Source organism: Falco peregrinus, chromosome 4 (assembly GCF_023634155.1).
Source record: "Falco peregrinus isolate bFalPer1 chromosome 4, bFalPer1.pri, whole genome shotgun sequence".
Lineage (NCBI taxonomy): Eukaryota > Metazoa > Chordata > Aves > Falconiformes > Falconidae > Falco > Falco peregrinus.
Window position 1 is genome coordinate 100,783,099 of NC_073724.1, and position 26,869 is coordinate 100,809,967.

Sequence of the window (26,869 nt, forward strand, 5' to 3'; positions counted from 1 at the left end):
ACTTCCTGAAGAAATTAAGGAAAGTAGGTGGTGGGGAAGGAGGCTGTGAGCTCATGATACACACTTGCTAAGCCTATAGCTGTCTTCCCCAAAGAAAAGTACTTCTTAAAGTGGGCTGGATTATTCTGAGTCAATGGAGGCCTCTATTTCTGTGTTCTGATAAGGCAGTAGATCTACAGAGTGGGTTCCTGCACAGTTTCATGGCTGATCAGCCTGGAAACAATGTAGGAAATGGATTAATTAATGTAATTAGATGTTACAAAAATATCTTTCCTCCTTTGCAGACAAATACTTTAGTTAAAGATTTGACTGTTTTCTTTTTTTTTTTATAGCAAGAAGGCTTTGCTATTTATTCAGAGTATTGTAACAATCATCCCAGTGCCTGCATTGAACTTTCCAAACTAATGAAACAGGGCAAATACCGTCACTTTTTCGAGGCCTGTCGCTTGCTTCAGCAGATGATTGACATTGCCATTGATGGTTTTCTTCTCACGCCCGTTCAGAAAATCTGCAAATACCCTCTGCAGCTTGCAGAATTGCTCAAATACACCACTCAGGAGCACAGGTGAGAGAGTGAAAAATCCAAATCATAATAGTGATGACATAATTATCCAAGCTTTCTGGGTGAGACAACACTGAGGCTTTCAAATCAGGGACGTAACTCCCACTGACCACTGTAGACAGGAGCTCCTTACTAAATGGGCATCTTGGAACTAGCACAAATATTAACAAAAACAGTGTCTGAAAATGCAGCACAGGGGACTGACAGAATAAGGAGTGAATGAAAGAGGGAGAAGGAAAGGAAGAAGGTGCTGAAGTAGGATGCAGGGAAGGATTTGTAAATCAGTAAAAAAAAGCCAATGTGTCAAAGAAACTGAGAAGGAAGTCCACAGAAGAAAGGGAGAAGCTGAATAATTGTTTTGGATGCAAGAAAAAGTAAAGAGAACCTTAATAAAAAACATAATCTGAGCAAGTTCAGAGGTATTGTTTTTTAGAAACTTACTAGTAATAAACACTGCCTTTGCAATAAGTCCAGATTTTCAGCTGGGATGAATAAGAACTGAAGTTGCAGGTTATTAGCTTTTCTAGTATACCCCTGAGCTGATTAAATCTTTGACTAAATTAAGATTTTATCTTTGAATGTCTGCCTTTCTACCTTGTACAACTGCAAAACAAATGTTCCATTGTGACCCCTGTGCTCAAAGTCCAAATGCAGCCTGAGGCAATGCTTCCTTGGCCAAAGTCTGCACTTATTTAACCTTGAGAAGACTCCCTTTGGAGACTACAGGGGATGTGAAATACTGACATTCAGGTGTGAAATGCCTCCATTCAGTTCTGTGGCTACTTGAGAAGCCCTGCAACAACAATTACTAATGTGGGTATCTCTCACTCCTACAAATTTTAGAAAGGTTATTCTGTAAGCTGTTAAACCTGCAGATGAAGTAACAGCAAGGTCTTGCCACCTTCCACCTATGGTACCAGTTTCCTCTTCTGTGGCACGGCATCCCAGAGATGCCTACAAGCACAAACAGGCACCCAGTGTGCAAAGATGCTAACAGATAGGCAGGCCTACACCCACGTGGAGCCTTGGTAAAGCTCCAGCCTACTGGTTTTTTTTTGGTAGCTTTTTGTTTTGTTTTTATAAAGAATTTGAAGATCCAGTGTGCACAGACTGCCATGAAGGCTGCAGGTTATGCGGCAAGTGTGGAGTAGCATACTCACCAACAGAGAAAGATGGAACTGAGATAAGGAAGGGCAAAAGTAGCAGTGTGGTTATCATGCAGTCACCCTGTGGGACATCTCCCTGACGTTAGTAAGATCCTGTTATTGTTAATCCTACTTTTTGTATACAGTGTGGCAGAAAAGAGTTTCTATAGATCTAAATAGGGAGAGTAATGCACAGGTTTAGAATGGAAGTGCATCCATCAGCACCAGCTGATGAAAATAGGAACTGAGACAGAAGCAGATAAAAAGGACAGCAAGGCTAACCCCTTTGCAGGATTTATTTCTGGCTTGTGCTGTTTTCTACCTCTGTCTCCCTTTTCTGCAAGAGGTGTTCTGATAAAGGCAGGCAGCTGCTCTGATGGGACTCTAAGGCAAGAAATATATCTCTTTCCTTCTGTCTTCTCAGAGACTATGTGAGGAAGGTGAAAGAGTGATGGATGCTATTCAAGGGAGAATGAAAACCTGCGTGGAGGTTGAGGAGATTCAAATGTATGTGGGGAGCTCAGGGAAAGAAGGAAGGGAGCAGAGCAATGGAAGAAGGACATGGCTTGCATTTGACCTGGAGCAGGCAGGGAAAGGTGACCATCTTGGCACACATATGCTTGTTCCATGAAAACACGCCATTTTGTCAGCATTGTCTCCTTCAGTTCCCCTCTTCAGCACCTGTGTTCTTGGTCCCTTGCTCAAACCTTGTTTGAGGTGGATTTTGTATTTTTTTTGCCCACATAGCATTCTCTGTTTGCGTTCGTTGACCAAGCCATTGGGTACAAGAAGGAGAAAATACGGGTGTTAAATATGATTAAAGGAACGCCCTTGGCAATAAAATCCCACTAAAATCTTGCTTAAAAACAAATTCCTTTGGTGAAATGTAGGTATCACTGAGGTCAGTGGGAGTTCTACTATTGTTTTCAGTAGGGACAGTATGGCAATTCATTAATCTACCTCCTCTGCCTCCTTCCACCACCAGTTTAATAATTCTCTCCTGAACAAAGCCTAGCAGTATAGCAGCACTGAATTGTACAGACCACTATGGGAGGTTCAGGATACCTGAGAATCAGGTTTCTCTTATTTAAGTACCCAGAGTAGAGGGATAAATGGGTAACGTGGGCTAATACTACAAGCACTGTGTCACAGTTTGTGATTGCATCATCTTCATTGCATAAGTGATCTTTGAAACGTGCCTACATTTTACAGTGATTATAACAACATAAAAGCTGCATATGAGACTATGAAGAATGTAGCGTGCCTGATTAACGAGCGAAAACGAAGACTAGAAAGCATAGACAAGATTGCACGTTGGCAAGTCTCTATTGTAGACTGGGAGGTAAGTGTCAGCCTGTCCCTCCCCTGAGCAAAGGTACTGTTTACAGCACTCCATGTCCTCTACAGGGTATGTCTTTCTGTGTAGCTGATGTTTATGGTGACTACTTTTCAGCTGGTCATTGCTCAGTTCAAAGTCCAGTTACTTCATTTGCGGTGATTCTGTTACTGATTACCTTGTTTATAAATCAGGAAGAACAGCATGTATTGGCATGGATGCTTGTCTTTGAGGTGACACTGGATTGAGATGACAAAACGGATTTTTTTAAAATGCTAGACCTATTGAATCTCCTTGGGATTTTTTGTAGTTCTGTCAGAGCTTGAACCTGCTTCACTGACTTTAATGAGTTTCTTTCTGATTTATGCAGAAATAAAGTAAAGCAGAACCACATTCATTGAGTTTGCCTGTATGAGATTATCTATATTCTATGACATTTTCAAATCTAATAATAAAAGTACAAGAAAAACAAATGCGCTTAAGACTTGGTTATAAAATGGGACTGGTTAGACACACAGTAAGTTCTTAAAATTATTATTTACTTACAACTCATGTGTGTATATATATATTTATATTTTTTTTTTCCTCAGGGACCAGATGTGTTAGCCAGAAGCTCAGAACTGATCCACTCAGGAGAACTGACCAAAATATCAAAACAAGGCAAAAGCCAGCAAAGGACTTTCTTCCTTTTTGACCATCAGCTTGTGTTCTGTAAGAAGGACTTACTGAGAAGGGACATCTTGTATTATAAGGATCGTATTGACATGGATGAGATGGAAATTGTGGACACTGAAGATGGCAGAGACAAGGACTTTAACATTAATGTCAAGAATGCTTTTAAGATAATAAACAGAGCAACAGAAGAGGTTCATTTGTTCTGTGCAAAAAAACAGGAGGATAAAAAGAGATGGATGGAGGCGTGCGAAAATGAAAGGAGAAGAGTTCAGGAAGACAAGGAAATGGGTGAGTGGAAGATTTCCTCTCTAAAAGGCAGTAGAAACAAAGGGGACTATTCTTGCTTTTACACTTCATTATGCTTTATGCGGATGTGCACTCTGCCTTGTGGGACTGGTGTCTCTTGCTAACCCAACATGACCTTTAGCTGTGTAAGTGAAGCCTATTCAGGTGTTTGCCCTGTCATTGTGGGCCAAAGGGCCAGGACACTTGGCTATGACATCCGTGTCACAGCATAACTCGTGATTCTGTTGCATTACAGAGCAGAATGAGATAGGAGATATGATAAGATGCGATTTACAAAGACCATTCAATAATAAAAATCCATCCAAAATCCTAGCACTTTTGTATGAATCATCGACTCCAAACATCTGTTATCATAAAGCCAAGCAGCAATAATTGTAGATTTTTACTGTCCATGTCATATAATGGCACCCTCCTGTGTCCAGGAGACCTGTGCAGTGGTATGGTAGCATTAGTTACAGACCCAACAGTGTCATCACTGGGCAGTTTACAGAGAAATGAAGCCTAATCTTGGGTGAGCAGGGGAAAAGGTAGCAAATCCTAGGATCAGTTTTAGACCCACAGCCTATGGGCACTCCAAGGACAGTGTTATCTATGTGAGTCTATATTTAGGATTGTTATTGAAATTTTCTTCTTCGCATAGTTTCATGCTTCCTTTATGATCAGTGACAAAAGCTCCAGCAAAATTTCACTGGAAAAACATACACAAAGACAATGGCAACACCAATAAGAAAAATAAAACTCTTTAATATTCCTAAAGAAGTAATGAAAATGTTGGTACATCTGTGTGTGTTGACTGCATGGGAACTTCTCCTTTTTATAACACTCTCTAGGCTTAGGCTTTGGATGACAGCCAGTTAAAACTGGAAGTGCAGTGAAATGGATGATTTAAATCCAATTATTAAAATTTAAACAAGATGCCAAATCTCATATTCCATATTCACTTAAAACACATGTTCAGAAGAATAGGAAGACAGGAATAACCCTTAGATTACTAATGTAAGCCTTTTGATCTTAGTGACTTTCTCTTGTTTAATAGTGCTGTAAATATAACAAAAGTAAGGTCTTCTCTGTATGTTTTGTAGATATTCCATAAGCTGAAGAAAATACTTCCAAGTTTTCCAATTCATACTCTAAAAGCAGTTAAAACTCTTACACATTGCACCAACTGTTGCAATTAACCCCAGTTGTTTCAAGTAAACAATGAAGTAGCCACAGCTAAACTTTGCAAACTTTTCAAAACCTACTCTTCTCCTCTGCTGAACATCACGGTGTGACATTATGATCCTGTTGGGTACAGCACTGATGGTTTTCACGAGTTGCGCTGTATAGAGCTTGTTCAGTCACCTTGTTCTCATGGGGATGGGTGATGGCTGCCTTTCCTAATTCACCTAAACAGAACTCTAAAAAGAAGTTGATATTGCAACAGGGTGAAGGTCATTAGAAGGTAATAAAGCAGTGCAGAGGATCAGATGATGAGTGCCCAAACAATCCCTCTTACAACAAAGTTACAGGAAGCCTCCACTCCAGTATACAACAAGAATAGTAGTACAGTCATATCGAAGGACAGTATGGAATCGATCACAGCTGCTGCACTTCTGTGAGCAGGACTGAGCAAAAGAAGATAAAATGTGAACAGTTTCCATTCCCATCCTTTCTGTGGAGCATTCTTGAGCTCTTCAAATCTGTATCTACACTTCCTCCTACAGCGGTCACTTTATGGAGCACCAGGAGAGCATGCTGAGAGGACTAAATGCTGTATATCAGGACGCTTCAGAGGCCTTGCACTAGTGCTTGCCCTGGGCAGCAGCAGGCCTGTCTCAGGCAGGTAGTGGAGTGTTAACCATTCCTTCTAAGTGACACTGCTGCAGAAATCTCCAAGCATGAAGAAACTGCAAAGATGTAGTACTTATAGCCCTAAATATCATTATTTATTCTGCTGGGACCTCATGAAAATGAACATACAATATTCAAAAGGGTAACAATTCAACAGTGGTGGCAGTGGCAGTGATAACGATGAGATTTGTCATAACAGCACTCTTATTTAGGGCTAGATCACTAATTCCCATGGTGCTGAGTGCAGGGATTGCAAGGGATGGTCCATCGTGTTTGCTGCTCTTCAGGCACCGAGCAATATAGTGAAGAAAATTCAGTAAAATGAGAAATGGCTTTTTTGATAACGGCACATAGGCACATGCAGTCTTTTCTGCCCGTGTAACATCCAGTCTTCTGGAAACTTGCTTTTCGAATGTTGCAACTCGTTATTCTGATGTACCTGTTTTGGGACAGGTTATCATGAACCAGAGGAAAGATAGTTGAGTTGTAATAGCTAACGTCCATCTGGTCTTGCAAGTCACAGCAGCCTGGTTTTTTTCTCCATTACCCAGAAGACTTCTTTTCTAAAATTTCATTTTTTTTGGCATAATTGAACATTTCCTTTAGCCAAAACCAGTGGAAAGGCGCCAGCATTCTCAACCTCAGGTTTAAATTTATCTTGTTGATTTTGTAAGCTATCTTGCTGGACTTCACACAAAGCCTCTAATCTAACCACTCAGAGCACAAATACATACTTTTCCAATTCAGAACTGCAGATGGCATTTTACTTCTATTTTCAAAGACACTTTGGTGCGAATCACTGTCTTCCAAACCATATCTAGCTTTTCTTAGCTTTTATGAATATATGGGAAGAAGAGGCCACAGCCAGAAAATCCTTCTCCAAACCACTAATAGTAACCCTAAGAAAGTGGTCTGATGTCTGTTGATGAAATTGCTTTCATTTTTTTAAGATCTTTTTCCTTGTTCTATAAAGGAAAAAAACCCTGCAGAATAAAATAAGCTTCTGCTACCCCAAAATTATGGTTAGCTGCTGTTAATAGGCTGATTTGTAATAACTTTTTCGTAAGCTCAGGCTAAAAATGTAAAGGGAATTTTAAAAGTATGGAGGAGTGCAGCAAGATGCAAACCGAAACCAAACCAGATGCTCCATTCTGACTTGGAGTTGCAACTTCTGTGCTCTTTATGTGCATATGAGTGAAACGAGTGACAGCATGTGCACCCTGTCTCCTTGTGCAAACTTAACATGTAATTGCCTTGTACACAGGGAGAGGAAACTGAGTGCCTGTGCATGGGCTCCAGGCAACACCAGTCACTGGTGCCACCTTTCGTAGCAGATGTCTGACATCTCTCTGTGCTCAGCACAGATAATGCATCTATATTACAAGATAGTAAATAGCATAGGATTGAACACATATTACAGTATTATATAAGTCATACAAGTATGCAGACAAGTACATGAGAAACTGGAGTGAGGGATCCAGCCCCAATGCAATGCAGCCCACAACCACATCGCAGCCTGCTTCGGTGTCTGGCAGATTATGTGATACTGTCTCCTCTGGGTGGAGGGAAAGATAACCAAATTTGTAATGCTGCTATACCAGTGACTTCAATTTCTTAGTTCAGATGGAGTGAAAAAAGAAGCAGATTCTGCATTTGTGATCTATTACTTGGTGGCTTGTAGCTTTCAGAAGTGTTAATTTACACTTTTTTTTAATCTCTTGCTATCTGGACTTATAAAAAGAACTTTTTGTGTGGTTAGTTCCCCAGTGATTGCCATTTGCAGGAGCTGGAAAGCAGCTTTTCCCAGTAATCTAGAAGCAAGTTAATGTTCCTATTGTTATCCCAGTGAAAAACTATCTTTACATTTATATTACAAAGTAAAACATCCTTTGGGTATATTACTATTACATTTACTAAAAATGGTTTGAAATATAGTTTACTTATTTAATTTAATGTGATCATGTATTAGATACAGTATTTTTATACCAGTGCCTTGATTCACACTTTGACACAGGAATGGAAATCTCAGAAAACCAGAAGAAACAAGCCATGCAGAATGCCCGTAAGTCAAGGCATGGAAAAATTAAAGGTAGGTGTTCAGAATTGCTTTACATTCTTAGTGTGTTCCCATGTTCTTTATGTTAGGAAATAGCTCACACTGACTAAGGTTGAGTTCTTCAGTCTTAAAAAAATTTCATGGTTTACATGGAGTTCAAATAATTTCCATGAACCTGGATTTTAGTATCAGATTCCAATGCCTTTTTAAACTGTCTACTAAATCAGCTCCCCAGTCTCCTTCAGACAGGCAAGTCCAGTATTCTCTTTATTAGAGAAGAAACTCAAGAGGTAAGGCAAGCGCTTTATTTAAGGATGTAAGAAAGTGCATGCAGAGATTAAATTAGAAATGAGGGTTATTGATCCCTTTCTTTGCTTTTACTCAAGCAATTCTTCTTTAGCAATTCTGTGCTTTATGTAAAATGTACTAAAGTTCTTTTTGCAAGAGACGTGTTGCTGTATTTATGATACCATACTCAAAATGGCTTCCTTCTGTCCTAGACTAGAAGGAGGAATGGACTAGACGTGTTTCTCTGGAAACAGCTTTTTAATTCATTTTCTTTCTCAGAAAATGGGCTGTGATTTTGTCCTTTTCCATCTTAGAGTCAAATTTGGATAAATCTCTAGTGTGTTGAGAGAGTAAATTGAGAAAGTGGGACCAGATTAAGTCTGAATTTAGGAGTGGAGGAGCTGATGTTAAGTAGTCCTCTGCTCTCTGGGATTAATATTATTAAAGCATTTTCTCTTTATCAACCACTAGGTACCTATAAAACCTGTCCTGATTTTCAGGGGAGTGGATGGAAATTGTGATCAGAAGACTCTGTTCAGAATGCACAAAGGTCAAAGTCTGAGAACATTAGCTTGGGAAAAACATTTCCAAATTGAAGAAATAACATTTTTGTTGGTAGCAATATTTTATACAGCCTTATTCTGAGAGTTGACTAAAACATGAGTACCTACTGTATTAAGTCATTCCTTTGAAATACCGGAATTTACTTGTGCAAACAATGTAGCCTGGCTATGTGAAACTGCTGCTTATTTTTGGTAATTCTGTAATGTTATTTTTACTGGTGGTATTCTCTTCTTAAGCCAAATCAATGTTCAATGCAGCAATTAAAAAATCTAACATCAGAAAAGGTAACCTTTAGTAGTGTTTCCATGCAAGATCATGGCAAAATCCATACTGGCTTTGCTGACCATTGAATTTGTCCCATGGTCCTGTGCTTAAATTATCCCAGTGTTGGCTGCTCTGCTAGCTGACTCACACGCTTTTTTAAACTGCTCCTTTTGCAGGTGTAAGCTATAACGGCTGTCCTGTGCCTCCTCCACACCAAAGCCTGCATCCTATTCATCAGCGACACATCACTGTGCCCACTAGCATCCCGCAGCAGCAGGTCTTTGCCCTGGCGGAACCCAAGCGGAAGCCATCCCTCTTCTGGCATACCTTCAACAAACTCACCCCCTTTAAAAAGTGAGAGGCCAAGGACCTGGGAAGGACATTGGCATATGGAGGGAGACTTACGCTAGAGAAGGACCTTGGAGACACTGTTAAGCTTATTTGAGCTCAGTGAATCTCCAGTTGTTGAGGGGAAACCTTGGGCTCCCTTGAGCCAGAAATACCATCTTCGTCTAGAAGAAAAACAAAGTTCCTCAAGACTGCTCCGAAGGCAGTGTGGCCAAGTGTCAGCATAGCTGATGAAGAGCAGTCTCCCTTCTGACAAAGACAACTTGCTGTTATTCTGAAGCAGCAGCATTTGATCTCTGTTTCTTAAGTTATGTTGAAGCAGTGATGGAATCATGCAGGTCATTGCAACATTTCATTTTTCTTAACCTTATATTGATGGCCAAATTTAGGATAGGGAGGAATTTTTCCTTAGAGTTATATTGGCAAGTAATCTTAGGAGAGTTTTCTCTCTTTTGGAGCACTGAGCAGAGACCACCTGCCAAAATCAGGTGCAGACATCCCATGTGATTACCAGCTGTTGCAGAATTTAGTGGACCCTAATCCTTCCTGACTTTTTCTATTAAATTGCCAAATGGCAGGAGAATGTCCCACAAGGCCTTACCATATTCCAGATTGGAACAGGGAAATTTTATTCTGTCATATAGAAGCACGAACAGAGTGTGAAATGGACTATAAAGATATGTGCATTTATTGCACACAAGTGGAAACGAGAGGAGCCCAGGGCCTCTCTGATTAATTTCAGTCACAGCAATATACTTGCATGCATGTGTGCTCTTCAGTGTAGAGCTTTTATATCACTTTTTGCGTAATTCTTTGCCTGGGAGATGCTTCTTTATATTTCCAATATGCTTATTTCTCTCTGTAAAAAGTATTTTTTTATTTTCTAATGGAGATAATGTGAATGTACAAAGTCAGAGTTGAGACACCTGCTGACTTCTGGCTGTGTTACATAGTTCTCACACTTTGTATTCATATAGCTTGACTTAGAAAATGAATGAATGGTAAATACATTGAAGTGGTCTGGACCCATGCTTCTAATACACAGTTAATGGGTTTTGAGCAATTATTTCTTCACAAAGAAAGAGAAATCCTTACTGGAAGGGACAGAGGAATTGTGTGGACAAGAGATGGATTTTTGTCTTGGAGTCATCAGCCTGTTGGACGAGGAAGAACCTGACTCGATTAAGCTCAGCTCTGGCCAGCATATGCAATACATTACTTGCATTGCTATGATTTGCCTATGATATGGAGTTGATTTGGGAGACTAACTTTTTAAAAGTCACCGGGAAGAAACAGGATCTTGGTATTTGCAGCACTGATCGTTTCTGCTTGATAGCTCTCATTAAAGATGACAAGACTGCTGGTAATACAGAAGGAAAGAAAGACTCCATATGTTTCAGAAGTGATTTGCTATGAATGTCTTTACAGTGCTTTGTCCTCTGCTGCTGATTAGGGGCATTATCTGATGATAAGGATAGATCCAAGGGTATTCTTTGACAATGGACACAATCAGCTTTGTCATGAATCTGTAATATATGAACAAACAAGGGGCTAGAGGCCAGGCATCTTAACAACAATGTAAAAAAGCCTTATTTTAAACATGTATTTGTTCCTACTACTATTGTTACCTCTTTATTTTTATTTATCATCAGTGTTGTGAAGCCCACTAGTTGCTAGATTTTGTGATTTGATAAATTTGTGGCAACTTCTGCAAAGCCCAGGTTTGTGGGTTTGATTTTAAATGACATCTTTTGAAAACTGTAAATTTCAGATGCCTTGTACATATAGCTCAGCAATAATGCAAAGTCTGGTGATGCTCAGCCGAATTGTTCACTGCATAGTGCTTTCCCATAGCGATGGAAGATAACATGAAACAGTTAAGAACTGAAGATACGCACTGACATTTTTCAGTGATCCAGCTTAAAGAAAATGCATGGGAAAATTGGTGAAAAAAAGCTGGCTGGTAATATTTTTCTTTTGATGTTTAAACCAAGCCATTTCTGTTCAGATTTTTTTAAAAGATAATTCTAAATGCTCAATTTAAACACAAGGAGCAGACTTCCAAACGCAGGCACGGATGTGTGCCCTTCCCCTTAAATGAATAACTCTTTTGTGTTTCTTACATATCCATTTTTGTGGGTACTTGCCATGTTCAGGCCTGCAAACCAAAGTGATGTATGTCCTGTGGAAGCGGGGATGATATTTTTCATAATCACATTTTGAAAGAATTGATCTAGATGCAAAAAAAATGTCTGACGTTGGATTGCAATGCTCATCTAGAAACGTTCCCAGCTGGACCTGAAGACACTATGAGATCCACACTTACTTACCTATGTGTCTTTGCTAAAACCTACTTCCAGGGCTTGGTTGTGTGGAGTGCTGGAAAAAAAAGGTTTTGAGTTTTATCTTTTGACATGTCAGTGCCTGTGAAGGCTTTTCCCAGGTAGTAGTGCTGGTGCCTTAGCCCTAAAAATGAACAAAAATATTTGTGAATGCGTTTGGATGTGGCAGTTTTTTTCTCAAGAAGTGGATTTCAGAGGGATAAAATTCAAATGTTTCATGGTGCAGATTACTCAGGATGATTTTTCATATAGTACCCTACATATAGACATGGTTGTTTTACAGTATTCTCTGTGTCTTTCTTTGCAATCTGACTTTGCAACAGATTAAAATAAAATATAACAAGGCAGGCCAAATTTAGACTACACCATAATCTTTTAAACAAATGATAGTTAAAGGAAAACACACAATTGCATTATCCAACAATTAAGACAAATATTTGCTTGGGTTCAGCCTGACTTTAGTCTGTGGGAAAAACAATTGCAACTAAAATGTGAAAGTTGGTGTTCTAGCAACTCTGGCCCTGATTCTCTTTCTGATGACAAAAGTTGCATATGATCAGGAAGGTGTGACAGCAACATCTGTTCTTTCTCTCTTGCTTTTTCTCACTTTAAGTTACTATAAAAAGTTCTAGGGCAACTACTAAGCGTATTTGTGCCTCGTTTAGATAAAGCACAGCCAGAGCCTTCCCAATGGCCTGCTGAGCAGAAAACCTCAGACTTCATGCATGAGATACAGTAAAACATAATTGTCCTCAAGTGTGTTCCCACTGTGTTAGGAAAATGCCAAACCATAATTGCATCTATCTCAGAGCATTTGATGTATAAAATAATAAGATTGTTTTACAAGTGGCTCTTGCCATGCTAAATTTCACATTGAGTTTTAGTGGTCAGTGTAATAACGGAGTTCAAAGACAGATGACTCAAATGTTCCACATTTTAGTTGTCTTTTGAAAATAATTATAACAGAGTTTTGGAGCCAAAGGTCTTTAGCCATAACTAACACGGTATCTTTCTTTGACTGCCTTTCTGCTTTTTTTTCTGTATGCGTGGCATTTGGATGTATTAGATGCCTTCTGAATGATCTCTAATTTAAAACTATTTGTTGTAAATACTAGAGATGACTTGCATATATGTTTTATTTTGACAAGTGTTTTGTAACATTTTATCTTACATTGCTTTGTGCATCTTATCATCTGTGTGCTGTTACCCATGTTGTAAATGAAGTGTCCTGGCTACAGAGCAGATGAATTGGCTGTTGACAACTGAAGTCCAGCGTACAGGACTGCAGTAGCTTGATGTGTATTTGTTCTGAAGTAATTGCATTACAAGGTTTATTTACTTTTGTTGGAACATTGTTGGTCAAATGAATCTATTTTCTGGAAAGAAGTACAAACTTACATTCCTGTTATTTTATCCTTATTGTACATGTTTGAATTAAATAATGTACAAAGCTGAAGTTCCTCAGCTGTGTCTTATAAAACTTCATTGTGCAGTTTTAAAATTGTTGTTGGTTTTTTTTTATTGTCTACAAAATATCCTTTGTGATGGAAAAATATGACAGTTGATATATTTATTTTATTATTTTAAAGCAAAAAATATCACATCATCCTCTCTTGGTTTTTCAGTAACAGCTACAGTACTTCCCAGCCCACGTTCATTTTAACAACTACTAAACCTGATTCTAGGATTGAAGTCTTCACTGTTCCGACAAACCCCATCCTTGTTACTGTCCCAGCCACATGCATCTGTGATACCTTGTCCCGGCAGACAGCTCCCACAGTTCCCCTTGGAAGTAAATGCAAGTGCAGATTCTGTATTTTTAAAGCTCTTGCTAACAGAGGATGGTGACTTAAGTACTGGAGTTTAGGTAAGGAGAATTAAATACTATTTTCTTTGGAACAAAAGCAAAACCTTTTGAAAGGGTTCACCCAAAAGGGTTGTTCTGTAGGTGTGTGTGAACAGGCTTACGTGCCTGCTTGTTAGAGCAATGGGCAATGCCGCTGGAGATTCATTCATCTTAGTGCTCTGATTCAGGGAAGTGTTTCATTTTGCATTATTCCAGCAGAGCAAGGGACCACATCTGGAAGGCGTGCCTGTGTCCTTCCTGCTCAAGGTGATGGTAAAAATTATGTTTCACTGAGACACATTCACTTTTAACAAAATAACAAAATAATAAATTTAACAAAATTAGCTGAAATCTTTTGGTCAGAAATGCTTTGGCAAGTTCAAAAGCTGGCAGAATAGTTGGGTTTGCCATTTCTTTCCCTCTCCTTACAGTTTCCAAGCTCTTACCTCTCTTTCTTGGTTCACCTCAAAGCTGAGAGCTGCGGCTGCAGCAGGTTGTATGCTGAATGCTCCGGCAGCAGTGAAAGGCACAGTGAGCACTTGGTGAGGTGGATCAGATGACCAAAGCACATACCTTGAGCAAACACCGGAGCAGGATGTGATCAACAGGCTTTATAAGGAGCCTGCAATTCATCTGGCCATGGTGAGCTCATTTGTGCGTTTTATTTCATGCTTTGGCAGTCAGGCTAAATCCTGTAGATCATTGTGCACCATCGGCTTTTAAGTTCTTTGAGAGCCTGATCTATCAGGTGGAGATTTAAGTTTGCACAGAAATGGCACTGCTTGTCTTGGTTTTTTGGGGTTTTTTTGTTGTTGTTGGGTTTCGGTTTTGTTCTTTTTTTTTTGCTTGTTTGGGTTTTGTTTGTTTATTTGTTTTTAAGGATTTGGGCCTTTTTATGTTACAGTACCAAAAGAGAAGTGAGAAAGTCAGCAGTGGAAAACTGCACATCATGTACCCTGTAAGGAAAGCACAGAAATATTTAGTGTGCTTCTGAGTATTTTTCTAAATCCAGTTGCTCTAACTAGCTAGAGAACATGCAATTGTGAGAATATGTCAAAACTGTTATAAACTGTCAACACACTATGGCTTTTCTTAATCTTAGATCTGTGTTAGGTTTAGTTCACTGCAGTCAGAACTGACTTCTCGTTGTCCGGATGAGTATCTAGCACTGAGAACTCGTATACTGCCACTGTAAGATTAGGTATTTAGGCTCTGGCTTCAAAAAATGATGCGTGTGAGTGTGTATATGTGTGTGTTTGTATACATACATATTTACACATGCCCCCACACCCCCTTTATAGGTTCCATATGGCATCCCAGATAATGTCTCCGCTGGCACCTAAAGCAGGTTGTGCCTGACAAGTGATCCACACCCATCACACCCTCCCTCTGTTTATGCTACATCTTATATTTCTGCTGTGCATCTTGGTGGGGTGGGGAATGGGATGGGAACAGTTGGAAAGGAATGGGATAGGATGGTATTGAAGAGCACAAGACCTGGAAAAGGTTTTACCTGAATCATTTTATTGTAAGCCTTCTGGATGGGCCAGCAGCAATGATGGACAAACCACTCCACAGGCAAAAAAAGGCTGGAAGGTGTCTGCATCCCTGGAGCAGCGTCAGCAAAGCTCAGAAGGACAAATCTGAGAGGGCAGAGGTTAGCAGAGGAAGGAGCACCACTGCCCTTCAAGGGCTGGGTTTCACTCAGGAGAGACACACAAGATGATGTAGGATTTATTGACTCTTTCTTCCAGTGAATTTTGGAAATCTGAAAATGCTTCAGGGGGAAGGAAGAGCTCCAGATGCTTCTGAGGGACTTTGCTGGCAGAACCAGGTACAGGCCAAATACTTCCTTGTTTCTGGCATCTAGGAAATAAGAAGACAGAAGGCCCGATACATACACTGAAGTGAACTGTCGGTAGGCATACTCACTCGGTACAGTTAATCTTGGCCTCTGCCTATGAGCGTAGCCCTGACTTTGGAGGTACTGACTCGTGAAGTACTGAAGAAGAATCTAGAAGGTGCTTTGTTAATAGGGTTGGGTGTATCTTCTTTTATTAACCATCCCTCTGGTGGTCGTTACCGCCATATTCAGCTCCTAACAAAGGTCATTTGCACAGCAATCAATCTAAAAAACCTCTGCACCTCCTGCCATTCAGATGCAATATTTTTTAAGAGCAAATGATGAGCTTTTGCTACTGTGTCATTATTTCCAAGCCATTATTCTGTGATGTGACAAGGCACACTAGAAAGTGGCTGACGGAAATGTTTGTCTTTAAGACCGTTCTTACAGCAGTTTTCTTGGTTCTCCACTAAAAAAGTACCCATCTGGACTAACTGCCCATCAGGGTAGAGTAACTAATGAATTATGTCATCCTCAGGACTGGGATAGACAGACAGTTACTGTTGTCATTGTAGAATTTTGGGTCAGTGTAAGGACCCTTGTGCCCCGGGAGGCCCTGCCGGTGGCCTGTCCCCAGGAGCCCCCACTGCCCCCGGTGCTGTCCCCCCAGAGTCACCGGCTGTCCCAGCACCCTGCAGCCAGGAAGGTTTGTCAATAAATCCAGGTTTTTCTGCATGGCAGGACAGATCACTGAGGGCACAGCAGTAAGCTAACAGGGTGAGCTAGCTTTTTTAATGACTCAAACTTTTGAAGTGTGAGAGGAAGCCAAGGCTAAGCAACCTTAGAAAAATTCAGATGGTGCCTAACGGGTGAAGAGAAAAGGAATTTGTCTCGCAGCACTCGTATCTTCTTCTCAATTAGCACAGCAGTGAGGCTAATTTGGCTACAGAAGTTCATTCAAGTAGAGCAGCTAATTGCTGCACACTGTCCTTCTTTTCCCTTAGAGCACGGTAAATGCGATGTCCCAGATACAAACCAGAGCACCATAACGCTTGCAATATTTTCTTATTACCACAGGGTGGTGGTGAAGACCTTAGTGGAAACTTCACTGCTCAGCCGTGCTGAGGACGCCTTATTTTACACACAGGCCATGCGTGTCACCTCTCTGCAGCCTGGGAACACCCTCAGACAGTTTTCAGTCACTTGCACCAACAGGGTGAGTTAAGGCCACTTCCTATAACACATTAACTCCTGTGACTATTGGTTTTATCCTTCACCGTTCATGATCAGCATTTAAGGAGATGATGATATGCTCAGTTGCTTTATTTTCACTAGTTTCAACAGTCCTGGTTTGAAAAAGAGAACTATAATTAAGTATCAAGTTATGGCTTCTTCAAATTTAGTTACCAATAATATGTAATTTAGTAGCACAATAGCTTTGACTGATGCTTGAGTGGCTAGATGGGGAGCTTGCTAATTACACATGAAAAGCTCTCTTTGGCATTCAGTTTATTTACTTTAATTTGACCTCATTACTTCTTTTCCATAATTACCCAATAATTGTAATGCCACGTTAACAGCATTGTTATTTTTAATTTCTGTAGTCTTTTTGTCCCTAATGCCGTTGTAAATTGCTTCATACAGAAACTAACTTTATTACATGTTTTTCCAGCACAGTAATGGTATGAGACATGCCTTCCAGCCTACAAACCAACCAGGCTGTCAACGGGTAACATTTGTGTAATGTATTTGTATAATGGAGGAAAATCAAAGATTTATTAATGCATTTTAACAATTTTCTTTCATGTAACAGTGATAAAATCCAAAGTACAGAGCGCTTCAGCTTAATATTGGAATAAATAGGAAGATTCCAGTTTAAACCTCTGTTTTAATTATTTAACAGCTCTCAAAACTAAATCACTGACCTTTGAGAATTTAGTGACCAAACAAGTGCTTGTCCTCAAAGCACGTATTTGAAGCGTGAATTCCTTTACATGTAGCTTTTATACCCTGGTTACAGATGCCCAAGAACACTGCAAGTATGAAGTGAATGAGGTAAGACCAAAGATCCTATATATCTGATAATGGTGGTGATGATGATGATGATATTGATGTTGTCAGCTGATGGAAAGGAGTGCATGTGTGGGGACCAACTCTCTATTCTTTAGGCAAGAAACACTCCCTTAGACAACTGGGAATGGGGTTTTGTGCCAGTGGACAAGGGCTATCAGACTTCTCCATGGGATGCACCATATCCTAACAGCATCACACAGAGCACTTCTTCCTTTTGCACTTCTCTGGAGTCCTTTGACTAAGGCAGCAAATGTTTATATAGCTCAGAAGTAGCAAACGTTTAATCTGTTTTCATCTTTCTTTAGTGCCAAACAGCAGCAGCAGACAAAGCAGGATTTTGCTGGTGGGTGATCAAACATCTCCCTGTAGATCATTGGCAAAGGCACCATACATCACATATCCAATAACTGTGGCAAAATGGGGAACTTTTCTGAAGAGAGGATTAAAAGATTAAGGAATGTGTCCCAAAATCAAGGTCTTCCTCTATAAATCAAGTTAAAAAAATATTTAGATCTAATATTGCTAACAGGGGGTAATTATTGAAAACATACTAGTCTCTCTACATGGTATTTGGATGCATTCTTTCCTAAGACTGAGAAATGGTAGTGAAGAAATTAAACAGAAGACATTATCTTTTCAGTTGATGATAGTTACTATTTCAATTTAGTATTCAGATCTCAGTATTAAGTTCTTATTAATGAAAGAACCAATTCAAAAGCCGATTATGTAAAATCTATTCATTCTATCACTTTTGCCTGTATAAGTACTTAACCTATACAGCCCAAGCTTCTATGCAATACGGATTTATGAATATTAATTCCAAAAAAATGAGCATTAATTTTGTTGCTATTTGATTTTTGTTCCTAAGTCTAATCTCTTCCCATTAATTGCTCTTACACTCACTTAAACCAGTTGTGTCTAGAATTAAGTATTAACGTATATCAGTGGGCCTATATTAAAAGACGTTATATAGGAGGGACACTGTAATGAAAGGAGAAATATAAGCTGGACTTTAAGTAAGTTACATGAAGGGGTAGAACCAGACTAAAGGTTTGTTTTTGCCAAAAACCTCTCTTACTTGATCCCTCACATCTTTGCCCTCACTCTGTTCCAGCTCTGACTCCCTCTGAGGTCATTCAATTTATTAACCCAGTAGATGACTAACTCCAATTAAAAAAAAAAAAAAAAAAAAAGAGAGAGAGAAAAAAAGATGATTGCTCTGTGCTGAATTAGGGGCTGAATTGCCCTAATTCACCTCCTGTGGCACCACAGTCAGCTCCTGGGAGATGAGAGGCACAACTATGTAATCACAAGTAGGTGCAGGGAGAAATGTGGATGGAGAAGTGGGCATTAAGACCTCTGCTTCTTCTTGGTTATGAACTGTTTGACTGGCCCAGTTATATTATTTTTCCCTTAAGAAGCTGTTAGGTACTGGGTTATTAATGGCCAACACTGACTAAGGATTGGAGATCAGAAAGAAGGGTTTTCTTACAGACTCTAAATACATAACATCCCATTTGGCTGGAAGGCTTTGAAATGGGAAAGAGGAAGATGGAAGATGTAGATGGGCTTCTGCATGGTTCTGAAAAGCAGAAAGGGGCATGAAATAGCTTCATTTTGGGCACAGTTCTGGCTAGAGGAGTATACAAAGAGAGTTCTGAACAAGGAGAATGCCTGTATGTTATGTAAGCAAAACAGCAGCTCAGAGAAACAGGACATTGTATGAATCCTTGTGTATGAACATGGGATCACTAGTCCTGCCTGAATCACCCCCCACCAAGAACTGAAATTTCGACTATTGATTTAGGCTCAGGACAGCAACATTATTATTAGCATGATTCCCTGTAGACTTGCCAGGTGTTTCACAGGTTTGGTTGGAGTAAGACAGGTCACTGGAAGTTCTTCAGCATATAGCTGCTGCATCTGTATATTCTTTGCTGGGGGGTGAAGAAAAAAAAGATCACTTTTGCCCAAGTTGCCTTTTAATGTGGGTTAAGTTCAGGCAAATCTATGAAATATGGGCTTTGTCAATGCACTTGTGGTTTAAATAGAACAGTGTGAAACTCTATGGGATGCACTGAGCTGTTGTTTTCTTGTTTGCTGGATAGATCCTGAGGATATCAAGGGCAGCTCTAAACCTCCCCAGAGCTTTTGTGACTTTCACCTGCTCACCATCTACCTGCATCAAAATTCCCCTTTGCAGAGTCACTTATTTCCACCAGTCATACTGCATAAGAAAATATGAATCAGAACCTGATGCTCCAAATCACAGGGAATTAAGGAGTATTTTAAATTGTGTAAAGCTGAGTTAATGTTTCAAATATATAATGACACTGTGTCTGGTATTCCCATTAAATTATTACTTGAAATAGCACTCTGTAGTCTCCAGGACTGTACTTGATGCTATAGAGAGACCTATAAATAAAACAAAACAAAACAATAGACATGGTGAAAACCCATTTCCTTTTTTTTTTGTCCCTCCACCACCCTCCATCCCCTTCTAAGGTAGACTTAGATAGATGTACTTTTGCTTTCTTAAATCTTTCAGCCGAAATCATATAACCTATGTAAAGAATGAAAAGCTGGATTATACTGCTGGCTATTGTGGTCAGCACGACAGAAACACAAAACCAGGACGTCTGTACCCAAGGGTATCCTGGCATCCCCGGCAATCCTGGGCACAATGGCATACCTGGTCGTGATGGACGTGATGGTCCAAAAGGCAACAAGGGAGATACAGGTACTATGTTCAGAATAAATGATTTCATGTAGCAAGTGCAATGCCATTCATTCCCAAAGTTGTCTGTAGTCGCTCTGCATTAATGGGATTATTCTGCCTAGCCTTCAGAAAACATTTTGGATGTTTGTCATTTACTTGTTTGAAAACGGAAATATAAAGACGTAATAATGAAAGCAAGATAGCTAATACTATGGAGAGGTTAGGTCCGTGGGATAAAACCAAAAGAACAAAGACTTTACCTTCTATTTTGGAAGTATTTTCATGTTTATTTGAAAATTTTAAAGCCTGTAAACCTACTCCTACATCTTTAAGATAGCAACTATATTTCTGTAAAAAGCTTCAAGCCCAGTAGAATATAAACAAACCAACAACTGATACCTTGTTCAGTGCAATAAGAAGTGTGCAGCGGTAAGATTTCTTTCTTACCTAAATTTAACATTCATAGGACTTGCTTCTGAGCGTGCCTACTTGCTGTAACTCTAGAGCCGCTAGAGGAAGTTCAGGAATGGAGACTGTTGAAAAACAGTGTAGGATTTGTGTCTCCTCTAACAGGCTACGATAGAGATATGGTGTGATACTGAAGACAGACGTGATCTGCTCAGCATCCTAAAGCTAGTAATTCCCACAGTACTTTAAGCCTCAGCTGCCTTTTGCATCCATGCTGGAATAGCAAGGCCAGGGTTGCACAAGGTAATAAATCTGTGGGCATGTGGAAATATAACACCTCAGCTGAAGTGTCAATCCCAGAATGCAAGGCACAGGACAAGTGTATATTAGCCACTTCAAATTTGTTCACAAAATCTGGGGGGAAAACTCTTCCCCAACAGGCTTTATGTTAGGTCAGCTATTGTGTGGCATTGTGCAGGTAGTGTTATGGCTTAATGCATAAACCCATCACAAACAACGTTATTGTGGGCCTGGCTAACTCAGCTGCACAAATCAACCTGGATCAAACTTGTACTTACCAGAGGAATCCTTCTACCAAGTGCTGATGTTAAGGATTGTGAATCACAGCTCTTTTCAGCGGAGTATATAATCTAGTACATAAACCAAACTTGACATCAACAGTCTAAGATAAATTAACTTAAAATGTGCTGAAGTGTTTTATTATGTCTTTCAAGCTAGCGGAAAGGTCTGCCTTTAACAGACTGGGTTGCTAAGCTAATGAATCACCTACTCCACCAGAGAAGTATATGCGTCTGCAGACAGTGTAGGCTGCTGAATCGGTGTTGAAGATGTAGTTTGATGTGTGGTTCTTTGATGGCTGTGCTGGCATAGGTGGGATCCTCTACCAGATATTTCTCCTACCACTTGACTCTCCTCTCTTACACACCACACTGTTTGTGTGGCTACACAGTAAATTAGATCTGCTGAAACATAACCAGCACTTATAATTTGGGCACTGAAGATTTATTCACTGCTTACGGCCTGCCCTGGGCCACTGAAAGACAGGTCTACCCACCTAGGTATTTACCTCAATGATTCTAAAGAGTTACTTCAAACTCCTTTCTTTGTGAGATGATTTAGAGCTCTCTGCCAAGCAACCACTTACATGCTCCTGCTTTCAGTGCCCTAACCTGGCTAAAACAAAAATCTTTTAAAATCTAGAAACAAACAAAAAAATATCCATTAGCTTCTTAATAGGCACATACAATTAGCTGCTGCCTTTTTCTTTATGCAGGGGTCCAGGAAAGTCTGAAAAGTGGAAAATCTAGAGCTTACTTTATTTTCATTAATCTTATAAATGTCCTCACTTTTCTCCATTGAGTTATCACATGATATCACTCATTTCCAATAAAGTCCCCAACCTGTTTTCCTAAATCAAGCTATTATGATGACTATACTGACTATTCTTCGAGCAAATTGGGATGACTGTACCATTCCTTAGAGTCTATGTTTATACTGTATGTACATACACCTTCGCAGTTAAATACATGAGACTTAGTTTTGTTCCTTACCAAGCCAATGAAAATTCAGCAGATGCTGGACTGTGCCCATTGTGCAGAAAACTGCTAAAGAACTCTTCTCCAGTCCATATGGCTGGAGACCTACTCTTGGAATATGGTTACATCCAAACTACCAACTTTTTCCTTCTGTTCTGTTGTGTTCTGGATGCAGATCCAGGTATTTGTTCACACACCTCCTGGTCACCTGTGATGTTACTACAAAAATGACTTATAGAATTGTTCTCTTTAGAGCAGTGGAAAGTCCGTGCCATGATAGGTATGGGGATCAAGAGTGTGAATGCCTTCCTTAGACCTACAGGCAATATTATTCCACTGTAATGTTTCATTACGATTGGCCAAACTTCTTCAGATGTCTCTTCTTGAGAGAGGAGTTTACCATTGTTTCACCACTAGGCTTCCTGTCCCTGCAAAGCTTCTTGCTGAATGTGGCTTCCTCACTCCTTTTCCTGCTGGTGTATCTTCCATGGATGGAGGCAACAACAGGACAAGAATTTTTACACTGGTGGTCCTGGCCAGGGTATAGCTCCTCTACATATCTCAATAACACACCACTTCATGCCAAGGATTCCCTCTGTCTCAAAAAAGCACCATCCTCAAGCAGAGTTTCTGTGCTCTCTGTCAATTTATCCATAAGAGAAAAGTACCAGCAGTGGCACCCACTAGAAGTCAGTGTTTAGCCAGGCTTGAAAAGGAACGATTAGAGAAGAATTCACCCCAAGTTTTCTGGTAACTTAATTGTTTAATGAAAATCTGCTTTTCTGTTCTGCACTAGGTGAAGCAGGACTTCCTGGCAGTCCAGGAAAAGATGGTGCAAATGGAGAAAAAGGCGAACGAGGTCAGAGAAGATGTGTTTCTATTTAATATTTGTCGGTCAACTGCTGTCCTTGTGTTTGTGAGCACTAGATGTGCTATGTACCTTCTAGCTGCAGCGAAAATACCACAAAGGTTAAAACACCTTCTCCCAGAAGCAGTAGAGGCTGTACAAATATGTGGACAATACAAGAGGAATTTGCCACCTCCAATTATCCCGCTGCCTCTGATGCCCTACAACTTGTTCACTCAGCTTGTTATCCTACCTTTCCGATCTCTGATCCTCTCGTCAGTTGCTGAGGAAGACAGCGCATCTGCAGCTACCTTAAGAAAGTGAGGCTCTTGTAGCTCAGGAGGGAGACTTCTAAAAGAAATTGTAGAAGACACAAATTATACACCTAAAAATACAGTAGATCGTGTATACTATATACTTTGTGTATACTTTAGCCAACATGCATATGCAGCATGTCTCCTGTGTCAGACAGATGTACATGTGCAAAGTGACATGCATACACGCAGGGAGTCAGCCATCAGTGGGTCAAGAGGCATCACATCATTCTGCAGAAATTCAGTAACTCTGAGATGCTGGACTTGTGTATCCTTAGAGTAATTGTACACAGACAATGTATATATCCAAAAGCATGGAAGCCTGCCAAAGACAGTGTCCAGGCTGTCCAAAATCCTGAAGCTGACCCTGAGAAATAACACACAGTATATGCATTGCATGGCAGTAACTACAAGCTGCTCTACTCCCCTCAGAATTTTCTCCAGCCTATTAGAAACAACCCCAGTCCTGGAAGGAGCATGAGATATGAGACCACAAATATTGTTTAAAATTACTAGAAGTACCTCTTTTTCCTGTACCCTTGTCCTGATGGACCTGTGCTGCTTTTCCTAGACGTTCATCATACAATCTCACCTAGTTTCAGTTCACTGCTGCTGTTAAATATTCTCAATTGTAAATTGAGAACAGTAAACTGTAAATACACCATTATTCCTAACATCAGAAGCCAGAGGCTCTTATGCAGAAATTATCAGCTCTTTTTCTGATTAATAGCGTATACGATCATTATGATGCCTTTTGCCCAACAACTGCTAACATGCCCTTCACATCATGAGACCTTCACCATCAAACCCTTTTGCAGCAATCAGAGGATGTTCAAATGATTTGAGCTTCAGCCCAAGAGTGGATGTAGGATAAATGGAGCATGTGGTAGCAAATAACAGGACAAAAAGCATTTAGTTGCACTGCAGTAGCAATCTAGGTAACCCAAGCAAAGTTATGTCACGCAGAAATTATACAGACACATGGCAAGCAAGTTCTGGGTATTGTCCAAACAGAGCCTTCCTCTGATTAAATTGTGAACCATCTCCCTTGTTCTGTATACCAAAGATTGGAAACAAGTGTCTGGACAGATGCTGCTTGTGCCTGAGATGTTGTAAGCTGTGAGTGCTACTGTCAGCCTGTAGACAAATCATACCTTCCTTTCTTTGAGCTTATTCTTGCTGCTCTCAGACAGAGCACCAGTTTTTTAACACAATAGCAGGTTCTTCAGATGTTATGCTTATCCTGCACTTAAATGTATGATAAATTGTATGTACAGTGGTGACACACCTACACGTATGTGTTCCTGCTGAAACTCATGTTGTGCCCCACTAATCCAGTAGATCACAAGAAAGTGTCTTTGTTTTTTCTCTCTTTTGTTTAGGAGCCAATGGGACTGTTGAAGAGAAGGGGAACAAAGGAGATAAAGGAGAAAGAGGACGACCTGGGAAACTGGGACCAAAAGGAATTATAGGGTCAGTGGGTTATAAAGGTCAGAAGGGAGAGCTGGGACTGCAAGGACAAAAGGGGTTAAAAGGAGACATTGGGCCCATTGGTCCAAAAGGGACAAAGGGTGAAATCGGCCATCCTGGAAAAGTTGGTTTCCCAGGGCCAATTGGCCCAACTGGTAATCCAGGTCCTAAAGGTAATACTGGAGATCTGGGGCCACAGGGTAATCCAGGAGTTCAGGGGGAAAGAGGCTTGAAAGGAGACAGAGGAGATAAGGGGAACGTGGGTGCCCCAGGAGTCCTGCCAAGGAGTGCTTTCAGTGTTGGCCTTACGATTGCCACCAAATTTCCCCCTCCGAATCGCCCAATCAAGTTTGACAAGGTGCTGTATAATAGTCTAAACGACTACAACCTAGTTACTGGTAAATTCATCTGCAAATACCCCGGTGTTTACTATTTCACCTACCACATCACTGTCTACTCAAGGAATGTGCGAGTAGCTCTAGTTAAAAATGGCATCAAGATGTTGCACACAATGGACAGGTACCAGGGTGGAGAGGACCAGGCCTCAGGAGCCACCATCCTTGAGCTACAGCGGGGAGATGAGGTGTGGCTGCAGGCTCACCAAGGAGAGACTTTCAACGGGCTGTTTGCAGATGCTGATGATGATACCACCTTCTCTGGGTTCCTCCTATTCAGCACCTCCGACCCACTAGAGCTGCTGCCATCACCTGCCCTGTAACTCCACATTATTGTGAATGGTGTACACCTGTGTCCTTCAGCCCTCCCTAATAAAGTTGTTATCTGCTGGCTAATTTCTCCTGGATTCAACAGAAAACAGTGAGCATCCAGGGAGGTATGTCGAGGGCTGAAAGGGACCTGTAGGACTGCAGGGCAGGGTAGGACCAGCTAGGCATCTCCCTAAAACCTGAGTACTTTTTTTTTTCACTGAAGGAAGTGTTTTTCACAGCAGGAAGGTGTAGGATCACGCTACTTGTATCTGTAGGAAACCAGGCCTTGTTCTGCACACAGTGGCTCGTTGCACAACTTGGTGTGCTGAAGTTCTCATAACCAGCTGCTGAAACAGAGCTCGGGGCTTCAGACTCATATGCAGAAGAGTTTGAAATAAATGCCTTCTTGTCCCAGTCACAAGGTGCTGGGTGTTTACTTATTAAACTCACATAATCTGCTGCTGTCTGCTTTCTTTTTAGAATTCAAAACAAAATAAAAATCCCAATGTGCACAAACTGTTTTTATGGCTGTAGTCGCAGGACAGTTGTTTTCAGGAATGGCTTCTGCACAAGAGAGGACAAGTCTTCTGAATCTACAGCACTGGGCTTGCCACGTTACTGGTTTGGTGACTTACTGTAGTTACACAGGGGTGCACTGACCAGTTCTGAAGGACAAATGTTTTAAAAGAAAGTGGTTCCAGGTTCTGGAGTTGTGAAATGTGTGTCCCTATTATAATGTATAAACATTGGGCAGCAGCTTACATCTTTCTAGGTGACATGTGTAAATGGACTTGAAATTTGGTTGGGTGGTTTTTTGGGTTTTTTTGGTTTTTTTTTTTCATCCAACCATTTCAAAATAGTTTTTAATCTTGGAATTAGCGTAGTTTGGTACCTCCACAGGGGCTGCTTGCTCTGTGGCACAAGTTTCGTTGCAATTGGGTGGATTTGACAGTTTTAAATATGGTTCTTGGCTCTCCGTGTGGCCAAAAGGTCTGATGCAGAGCGGGATGGTGTGAGGGGAGGAAGCTCCTTCTGGTGTGGGCAGATACTCGGTGAGGGTGCACAAATACAGCACGATGCTGCTCTACTGCAGAATTAGGTGGTGCTAAACAAATTCTCCCAAATGAACCATAAACCTTAATTGACACTGAAGCAGACATGCTGGAGAACTGGCCAAGAGATATTTCATGTGCCATAAAACTAACGTCTGTGAATTTTCTCAGAATTTTTTTATTTTTTTCCCCTTTTCACCTAAAACTGGAAAATATAACAAAAGACGCTGGTAAGTCTCACTCCCTCCCCATAGAGAGTAAAGCGGAGATGCTGATGGACAGGGGCCAGCGTCCTGAAATGCAGCAGGAGCGGGA

At 40.5% G+C, this 26,869-nt stretch overlaps 2 protein-coding genes across 9 annotated transcripts in view; both read left to right on the top strand.

Moving 5' to 3' along the window:
- SPATA13 (spermatogenesis associated 13) overlaps nt 1-13,220 on the top strand; it is a 161,054-nt gene extending 147,834 nt beyond the window's left edge. For all 8 annotated transcript variants that reach the window (XM_027789349.2, XM_027789364.2, XM_055801458.1 and 5 more), the window contains 5 exons: nt 333-565; nt 2,920-3,049; nt 3,634-4,006; nt 7,872-7,946; nt 9,206-13,220. In XM_027789349.2, coding sequence (XP_027645150.2) covers nt 333-565; nt 2,920-3,049; nt 3,634-4,006; nt 7,872-7,946; nt 9,206-9,387 — 993 coding nt within the window. In that variant the 3' untranslated portion in view covers nt 9,388-13,220. The remainder of the gene's footprint in view (nt 1-332; nt 566-2,919; nt 3,050-3,633; nt 4,007-7,871; nt 7,947-9,205) is intronic.
- A 123-nt stretch (nt 13,221-13,343) lies between these two features.
- Nucleotides 13,344-25,961, top strand: LOC101912190 (complement C1q and tumor necrosis factor-related protein 9A-like). The gene is made up of 5 exons (XM_027789330.2): nt 13,344-14,207; nt 15,320-15,399; nt 16,486-20,221; nt 22,961-23,023; nt 24,708-25,961. Exons 3-5 carry the CDS (start codon nt 20,056-20,058, stop codon nt 25,511-25,513), a joined length of 1,035 nt encoding a protein of 344 aa, XP_027645131.2. The 5' UTR covers nt 13,344-14,207; nt 15,320-15,399; nt 16,486-20,055; the 3' UTR covers nt 25,514-25,961.
- The last annotated feature ends 908 nt before the right edge of the window (nt 25,962-26,869 follow it).